Genomic DNA, 10,000 nt, shown 5'->3' on the forward strand with positions numbered 1-10,000 from the left:
CCTCATCGCAGGGCCAACACAGATAGACAGACAACATTCACACTCACATTCACACACTACGGCCAATTTAGTGTTGCCAATCAACCTATCCCCAGGTGCGTGTCTTTGGAAGTGGGACGAAGCCGGAGTACCCGGAGGGAACCCACGCATTCACGGGGAGAACATGCAAACTCCACACAGGAAGATCCCGAGCCTGGATTTGAACCCAGGACTGCAGGAACTTCGTATTGTGAGGCAGACGCACTAACCCCTCCGCCACCGTGGCCAAAATTAATCAAAAAGTAAAAACAAATAAATAAATATGTGTATAGAGACACACTGTAATAATTTGAAGTAAATAATGAAGATTGAAAAACAATTAAAAACAAAAATAAATGACCTAAAATCAGTCTTTTTCTCACAATGTGTCGACTTTTTTCTCATAAAATTGGGAAAATTTTCTCATAATTTTTCTGTTTCTGTAATATCGCAATATTTTCTCTTAAAATTATTACTTTTTTATGTAAAATTTGTCATTTCTAATGCAAAATGGCGACATTTGACTTATAAAATTCCGACTTTTATCACAATATTGCCGTTTCTTTTGTCGTTCTTGTAAAACAGTGACATTTTTGAATAAAATGATGACTTTTGTCATGATTTTGCCGAGTAAAATCTTCATTATTATTATAATATTGCCAACATTCTGAAGTTTTCTTATAAAATTGTGACTTTTGTCAGGTAAAATCATCACTTTTTTCATAAAATTGCCAACATTTTAAGCTTTTTCTTGCAAAACTGCGACTTTTATCATAACATTGTACGAATGTTCAGTTTTTCTTGTACAACTTTGACATGCGTCGAGTAAAATTACGACTTTTATTATAACTCTGCTAAAATTCTTCTTGCGAAAATGCGACCTTTTTCTTGTGAAAAGTACAACTCCTTTTTCACAACAAGCTTTTTTTATATTTTCATAGTATGTATATATTATTCATGTTGTAAATACACTTCTTTATATATCTAGAAAGGCTGGTCCTCACGAGGGAGGCATTTTTCTCAGGTCTCCGGAAGGTCAGAACTACACAAGTGTGTGTGTGTGTGTGCTCTCTTATTTCTGCCCTTCTTGAGACATCAACAAGGAAAAATATCTTCCATATGAGGAGGTGTGAACAAGTGATGACACTTTTAAAAGTGCTTCCCCTCTGGTCAACATATGAAATAACAAGTGTGCGTTAGAAATTGAAATGCGCCTCCTTTGGCCAAAATTAATTTAAAAAACTAAATAAATATGTATACAGAGACATAATGTAATAACTTGAAATAAATAATGAAGATTAAAAAACTATTAAAAACAAAAATAAATTATCTAAAATTAGTCTTTTTCTCACATTGTGTCGACTTTTTTCTCATAAAATTGGAATAATTTTGTCATGATCCATGTCTTGGATCATGACATATTCTGGTTTTGGTTCTATTTGTTATCACATTCTGTCTTGTATTTGTCTTCCTCAGTTCTTTGTGGCACTTCCTGGTTTTTGTCTGTTGTCCAATAACGCACTTGTGTCACCTGCCTTCAGTTTAATCACGCACACCTGCCTCATGATTTATATCCTTATTTAAGACCGCCTTTGTTGGAAATTCATTCTTGGACTCTTGTTTGCTCCCACGCAACAGATGACGTCGCATTCCAGCATAGTGGTAACTATTAGCGCTGGATTAGCTTCCACGCTATTTTGTTTGTTCTTTTCCCTAGTTCTCACGCTAGCGCTTTCTGTTCTTTCTAGCTTCCACGCTAGTTCTGTTGTTTTGTTTGTTAGTGCCTTCGTGCAAAGTGTTTTGTTTCTTAATCTGTTTTATAGTGTTCTTTCTAGCTTCCACGCTAGTTCTGTTGTTTTGTTTGTTAGTGCCTTCGTGCAAAGTGTTTTGTTTCTTAGTCTGTTTTATAGTGTTCTTTCTAGCTTCCACGCTAGTTCTGTTGTTTTGTTTTTTGGTGACTTTGTGCAAAGTGTTTTATTTTTTAGTCTGTTTTATAGTGTTCTTTCTAGCTTCCACGCTAGCTCTGTTGTTTTTTCTGTTAGTGCCTTTGTGCAAAGTGTTTTATTTTTTAGTCTGTTTTATAGTGTTCTTTCTACCTTCCACGCTAGTTCTGTTGTTTTGTCTGTTAGTGCCTTTGTGCAAAGTGTTTTGTTTCTTAGTCTGTTTTATAGTGTTCTTTCTAGCTTCCACGCTAGTTGTTGTTTTGTTTTTTAGTGCCTTCGTGCAAAGTGTTTTGTTTCTTAGTCTGTTTTATAGTGGTCTTTAGTGTGTAATCATTATCCTTACCCTCACGCTGTGTTCCATCTTCACTGCACCCACGAGAGAACAACTGGTCACCACAATGCCACGAGACATCACAAATTTCTCATATTATTTCTGTTTCTGTAATATTGCGATATTTTCTCGTAAAATTATTACTTTTTTTTTTATGTAAAATTAGTCATTTCTAATGCAAAACGGCAACATTTGACTTATAAAATTCTGACATTTATCCCAATATTGCCATTTTTTTTTGTCGTTCTTGTAAAACAGTGACATTTTTTGAGTAGAATTATGACTTTAGTCATAATTTTGCCAAGTAAAATTCTCATTATTATTATAATATTGCCAACATTCTAAAGTTGTCATATAAAATTGTGACTTTTGTCAGGTAAAATAACAGCTTTTTTCATAAAATTGCCAACATTTTAAGCTTTTTCTTGCAAAACTGCTACCGTTAGAGTAAAATTCCAACTTTTATCATAACATTGCACGAATGTTCAGTCTTTCTTGTACAACTTTGACATGCGTCGAGTAAAATGACGGACTTTTATTATAACACTGCCAAAATTCTGCGTTCTTCTTGCGAAATTGCGACCCTTTTCTTGTGAAAAGTCCAACTCCTTTTTCACAACAAGCTTTTTTTATATTTTCACAGTATGTATATCTTATTAATGCTGTAAATATACTTCTTTATATATCTAGAAAGGCAGATCCTCACGAGGGAGGCATTTTTCTCAGGTCTCCAGAAGGTCAGAACTACACGAGTGTGTGTGTGTGTGTGTGTGTGTGTGTGTGTGTGTGTGTTCTCTTATTTCTGCCCTTCTTGAGATATCAACAAGGAAAAGTATCTTCCATATGAGGAGGTGTGAACAAGTGATAACACTTTTAAAAGTGCTTCCACTCTGGTCAACATATAAAATAACAAGTGTGTGTTAGAAATTGAAATGCGCCCCCTTTGGCCAAAATTAATTTAAAAAAATAAATAAATATGTATATAGAGACATACTATAATAACTTGAAGTAAATAATGAAGAATAAATTAACAATTAAAAACAAATATAAATGACCTAAAATCAGTCTTTTTCTCACAATGTGTCGACTTTTTTCTCATAAAATTGGGAACAATTTCTCATATTTTTTCTGTTTCTGTAATATCGCGATATTCTCGTAAAATTATTACTTTTTTAATGTAAAATTAGTCATTTCTAATGCAAAATAGCGACATTTGACTTATAAAATTCCGACTATTATCACAATATTGCCATTTTTTTTGTTGTTCTTGTAAAACAGTGACACTTTTGAGTAAAATTATGACTTTTGTCGTAATTTTGCAAAGTAAAATTCTCATTATTATTATAATATTGACAACATTCTAAAGTTTTCTTATAAAAATGGTGTCTTTTGCCGGGTAAAATTACGACTCTTTCCATAAAATTGCCAACATTTTAAGCTTTTTCTTGCAAAACTGCGACTGTTATTGAGTAAAATTCAAACTTTTATCATAACATTGCACAAATGTTCAGTTTTTCTTGTACAACTTTGACTTGCGTCGAGTTAAATGACGACTTTTATTAGAACACCGCCAAAATTCTGCGTACTTCTTGCAAAATTGCAACCTTTTTTTTTTTGTGAAATTCCAACTTATTTTTCACAACAAGCTTTTTTTAATTTTTGCACAGTATGTATATATTATTAATGTTGTAAATACACTTCTTTATATATCTAGAAAGGCTGGTCCTCACGAGGGAGGCATTTTTCTCAGGTCTCCAGAAGGTCAGAACTACACAAGTGCGCGCGTGTGTGTGTGTGTGTGTGTGTGTGTGTGTGTGTGTGTGTGTGTGTGTGTATGTTCTCTTATTTCTGCCCTTCTTTAGACATCAACAAGGAAATGTATCTTCCATATGAGAAGGTGTGAAAAAGTGATGACACTTTTAAAAGTGCTTCCCCTCTGGTCAACATATGAAATAACAAGTGTGTGTTAGAAATTGAAATGCCCCCCTCTTGCCAAAATTATTAAAAAAATAAAAACAAATAAATAAATATGTGTATAGATACACACTGTAATAACTTGAAATAAACAATGAAGAATAAAAAACAAATAAAAACAAAAATAAATGACCTAAAATCAGTCTTTTTCTCTCAATGTGTCGACTTTTTTCTCATAAATTTGGGAACAATTTCTCATATTCTTTCTGTTTCTGTAATACTGCGATATTTTTTTTTGTAAAATTATTACTTTTTCTTATGTAAAATTAGTCATTTGTAATGCAAAATAGCGACATGCGTCTTATAAAATTCAGACCTTTATCACACTATTGCCATTTTTTGGGCCGTTCTTGTAAAACAGTGACATTTTTGAGTAAAATTACGACTTTTGTCATAATTTTGCCGAGTAAAATTCTCATTATTATTATAATATTGCCAACATTCTAAAATGTATTATAAAATTGCAACTTTTTTTCAGGTAAAATAACCACTTTTTTCATAAAATTGCCAACATTTGAAGCTTTTTCTTGCAAAACTGCGACCGTTTTCGTAAAATTCCAACTTTTATTATAAGATTGTGTGTGTGTGTGTGTTCTCTTATTTCTGCCCTTCTTGAGATATCAACAAGGAAAAGTATCTTCCATATGAGGAGGTGTGAACAAGTGATGCCACTTTTAAAAGTGCTTCCCCTCTGGTCAACATATGAAATAACAAGTGTGTGTTAGAAATTGAAATGCGCCCCCTTTGGCCAAAATTAATAAAAAAATAAAAACAAATAAATATGTATATAGAGACACACTGTAAAAACTTGAAGTAATTAATGAAGATTTAAAAAAAATTAAAAACAAAAATAAATGACCTAAAATCAGTCTTTTGTGTCGACTTTTTTCTCATAAATTTGGGAACAATTTCTCATATTCTTTCTGTTTCTGTAATATTGCGATTTTTTTTTCCGTAAAATTATTACTTTTTTAATGTGAAATTAGTCATTTCTAATGCAAAATGGCGACATTTGACTTTTATCACAATATTGCCATTTTTTTGTCTTTCTTGTAAAACAGTGACATTTTTTGAGTAAAATTATGACTTCTGTCATAATTTTGCCTTGTAAAATTCTCATTATTATTATAATATTGCCAACATTCTAAAGTTTTCTTATAAAAATTGTGTCTTTTGCCGGGTAAAATTACGACTCTTTCCATAAAATTGCCAACATTTTAAGCTTTTTCTTGCAAAACTGCGACTGTTATTGAGTAAAATTCAAACTTTTATCATAACATTGCACAAATGTTCAGTTTTTCTTGTACAACTTTGACTTGCGTCGAGTTAAATGACGACTTTTATTAGAACACCGCCAAAATTCTGCGTACTTCTTGCGAAATTGCAACCTTTTTTTTTGTGAAATTCCAACTTATTTTTCACAAGAAGCTTTTTTTTATTTTTACACAGTATATATATATTATTAATGTTGTAAATACACTTCTATATATATCTAGAAAGGCTGGTCCTCACGAGGGAGGCATTTTTCTCAGGTCTCCAGAAGGTCGGAACTACCCAAGTGTGTGTGTGTGTGTGTGTGTGTGTGTGTGTGTGTGTGTGTGTGGCAGACAAACGGACTTACCTCATCCACAGTGAGCGGCATACATATTCGGTACTCTTTCGTCAACATGCTGCAGGGTTGTTTGTGTGGCTTGCATGCAGACACACACACATGCATACATACACACACACACACACGCCCACACACTCTCAGGTAACAACTTCTTGTTTTGTCAGCCGCGCCGCCTTCCTTTGTTTTGCCGATGTCAGCGCCCGGTGCACTCTGTCTGTCAATGTTGACAAAATCCCCACGGACTCGCCAGGTCTTCCGAAGCTTCTTTCGCTTTCTGGTTTGTTGGCGGAGCGAAAGCGACTCTACCTGTCGGACGCCCTCGTCACGCGCCGCCGTGCTTTGTTTGGGTTCCAGCGGCCGCGGCCTTCCCCGTCCCCTCCCTCCCTCCCTAACCTTTCCCCATGTGTGTCAGTCGGCATACATTCCTTTGCCCTATCGTATTCCGCCGCACGCTCCCACCCACTGTACTGCTCACCTGTGGCTCCTCCCACTTGTTGTGCTCGCCTGCCAAGTTCGTGCTGCACTGGACTTGGACGCCGTTCCCCTCCCCCTCCCCCCTACCTTCCCCTGGCCTGACCCGTTGAACCCAGACACACTTTTTGTCGTCCCGTGCTGTTCAGACTACAGTCCAGCCCCATTCCTGGGTGGATCTCGCGTGGGAGGAAGAGGCAATATACCGGTATTAGTACAGTACCACGAAGCTATTTCAGTTCCATACCGCCTTTAAAAAGTACCGGTCCCCCAAAACCCCCGTCATCATTGTCACATTCCTGCTTTTACGAGCATGTTCGGCAGCGCACGCGCACAGAGTACTTACAAGCAGACACAGCGTGTACACCAGAGGTCACCAGGTCGCCCGTAAGGACCAGATGAGTCGCCCGCTGGCCTGTTCTAAAAATAGCTCAAATAGCAGCACTTACCAGTGAGCTGCCTCTATTTTTAAAAGATATATTTATTTACTATCAAGCTGGTTGTTGCGATCTGCTGCTCAGATCTACACTATTTATTTTTCCATTTTGTATATTTCTCCGACTCCTTATTTCCTGTTTGCTTTGTCACCATGGTCACTCATCAGTCCACCTGCTAGTCTCGCCCCGCACACCTGCCACTAATTATCACCCTTCTATTTAAGCCAGTCTTCTCTGTTCATTCGGTCTGGGTTCATGATTTGCTTTTCACGCGACAAATTACGCCTGCAATACTCTCAAGTATATATATTCTCGCTAAGCTTTTCACGCTAGCCATTCATTGTTCATTCCAGTTCTCATGCTGAAGTTTTTGTTTTACTGTTTTATGTGCCTACGTGCCAGTTTATTTCTCATTGTTGTATATCCTAACTTTGATGCTAGCGTCCTTTGTTTGTTTCATTCTACTAGCTCTAGCATTTTTGTTATATAGCTCTTTTTGTTATTTAAATAAATTGTAAATATCTTACCTTTGCTGTGTTCACTTGACGCATCCTCGAGGGAATCGAACCCGGCATCACAATGCCGAACCGGCGTAAACATTTTTGATTCTAAGAGTGACAAAACTCAAATAGAATTTGAAAATCCAAGAAAATTGTCGCGATCTGCTTTTCGGATCCCTACAAATTATTGTTTACTGCTCCATTTTTGTGTCACTCTCCGTCGTTCCACCTGCTTAGTTCATACCACGAATTGATTAACGTGGACCCCGACTTAAACAAGTTGAAAAACTTATTCGGGTGTTACCATTTAGTGGTCAATTGTACGGAATAGGTACTGAACTGTGCAATCTACTAATAAAAGTATCAATCAATCAATCAAAAAAATGTTTAGTCCGTCACCATGGTTTCTCGTGAGTTTCAGCCGCTACTCTCGGTTCCCGCACACCTGTCACATTTTGATTACTGCCTCTTTTGTTGTTCATCCTGGGACTCTAATTTGCCTACGTGCAACAAGTGACAACTGACCACTACCACTCGCTAACTTTTCACGCTACGCTTTAGCTTCTATTCCAGCTCTCATGCTGATGATTTGTTTTTCCCTTTTGTGTGCCTTTGTGCCAGTTCTAGTTTTTCTTTTTGCTATTCCTTGCTTTTATGCTAGCGCCCTTGTTTTTTTTTGTCTGTTAGCACCGGTGTCTTTGTTTCTAGCCTGTTTTTTGTTACATTAATAAATCTTTATATCTTATACCTTATGCTGTGTTCATGTCGACGCATCGACGAGGGCACAAATTTGCAATCCAGTCGTTACAAAAATATTTTAAAGACTTGGTCTTCACTTGTTTGAATAAATTCATTTATTTTTTTACTTTGCTTCTTAAAACTTTCAGAAAGACAATTTTAGAGAAAAAAAAATACAACCTTAAACATTATTTTAGGATATTTAAACACATATACCTTTTTATCTTTTAAATTCCTTCCTCTTCTTTCCTGACAATTTAAATCAAAGTTCAAGTAAAGAATAATAAATACATTTTAATTTAATTCTTCATTTTAGCTTCGTTTTTTTCAACGAAGAATATTTGTGAAATATTTCTTTAAACTTAATATGATTAAAATTCAAAAAAATTATTCTGGCAAATCTAGAAAATCTTTAGAATTAAATTTAATTCTTATTTCAAAGTCTTTTGAATTTCTTTTAAAATTTTTGGTCTGGAAAATCTAGAAGAAATAATGATTTGTCTTTGTTAGAAATATAGCTTGGTCCAATTTGTTATATATTCTAACAAAGCGCAGATTAGACTTTAACCTATTTAAAATATGTCATCAAAGTTCTAAAATTAATCTTAATCAGGAAAAATGACTAATGATGTTGCATAAATATTTTTTTAAATTTTTTCAAAAAGATTCGAAATAGCAAGTTTTTATCTTATTTTTTTCGGTTGAATTTTGAATTTTAAAGAGTCAAAATTGAAGATAAACTATGTTTCAAATTTTAATTTTCATTTTTTTCCTGTTTTCGCCTACTTTTAAACTGTTCAATTAAGTGTTTTTTTTTCATCATTTATTCTCTACAAAAAAACTTTCCTTAAAAGGAAAAAAAATGTACGACGAAATGACAGACAAAAATAGCCATTTATATATATATATATATATATATATATATATATATATATATATATATATATATATATATATATATATATATATATATATATATATATATAAAAGGTAAATTGAGCAAATTGGCTGTTTCTGGCAATTTATTTAAGTGTGTATCAAACTGGTAGCCCTTCGCATTAATCAGTACCCAAGAAGTAGCTCTTGGTTTCAAAAAGGTTGGTGACCCCTGCTGTAGACAGAAAAGGGAGAATGAAGGAATTTTAGTCTAAAAAGTAAAGATAAAGGTGCAGTTATGACACTAAAACACCCTCAGGAAGAACTGCTTCAAGACATGCTAAATTTAGCTACTTCTGAATCACTAATCGGGCCCTGCGATGAGGTGGCGACTTGTCCAGGGTGTACACCGCCTTCTGCCCGATTGTAGCTAAGAGAGGCGCCAGCGCCCCCCGCGAGCCCTAAAGGGAATAAGCGGTAGTAAATGGATGGATGAATCACTAATCCTCGCTTCCGTGGCGACAAATACAGTAAGTTTCTTACAAGTAACATTATCACTGGAGGACGAGGTGAACATGCGTCACTCCACACCGGCGTCACAATGTAAACAAACGCCATGGGTGGATCTGCACCTGTCATCCACTGTAATGATGCCAAGTACAGAAGCCTATCTAGTCGATACTACTATGATTACATCGATATTTTTTGGCATCACACCATTTTCTTTCTGTTAATTTTTTTTTTTATATTCTATTTATAAACCTAACAAATACGACCCTGGACAAATGAGGACTTCGGAATAAAACCAATGGATGATCCTGTAATTACTTGGTATCGGATCGATACCTACATTTGTGGTATCATCCAAAACTAATGTTTGTGTGCACGTTTTTTTTTACACACGCTCAAATCGAAATACTGACGCACAAATTAGAAGACCTGCACACGCAAATCTGATTACAGACGCACAGATTGAGATACAGACACACAAATTAGTACTTGGGAACGTGAATTGGGTTACAGACACACATATTGGGATACAGACACACAAATTAGTACACAGAAACAGGAATTGGGTTACAGACGCACAGATTGAGATG

At 35.2% G+C, this 10,000-nt stretch overlaps 1 protein-coding gene across 1 annotated transcript in view; it reads right to left on the reverse strand.

The window, feature by feature from the left end:
• pitpnc1b (phosphatidylinositol transfer protein cytoplasmic 1b) overlaps positions 1–6,263 on the reverse strand; it is a 61,630-nt gene extending 55,367 nt beyond the window's left edge. The window contains exon 1 of the mRNA XM_061915300.1: positions 5,888–6,263. Coding sequence (XP_061771284.1) covers positions 5,888–5,983 — 96 coding nt within the window. The 5' untranslated portion in view covers positions 5,984–6,263. The remainder of the gene's footprint in view (positions 1–5,887) is intronic.
• Positions 6,264–10,000: the final 3,737 nt, after the last annotated feature.

This window comes from Nerophis ophidion, linkage group LG11, assembly GCF_033978795.1.
Source record: "Nerophis ophidion isolate RoL-2023_Sa linkage group LG11, RoL_Noph_v1.0, whole genome shotgun sequence".
Taxonomy (NCBI): Eukaryota; Metazoa; Chordata; class Actinopteri; order Syngnathiformes; family Syngnathidae; genus Nerophis; species Nerophis ophidion.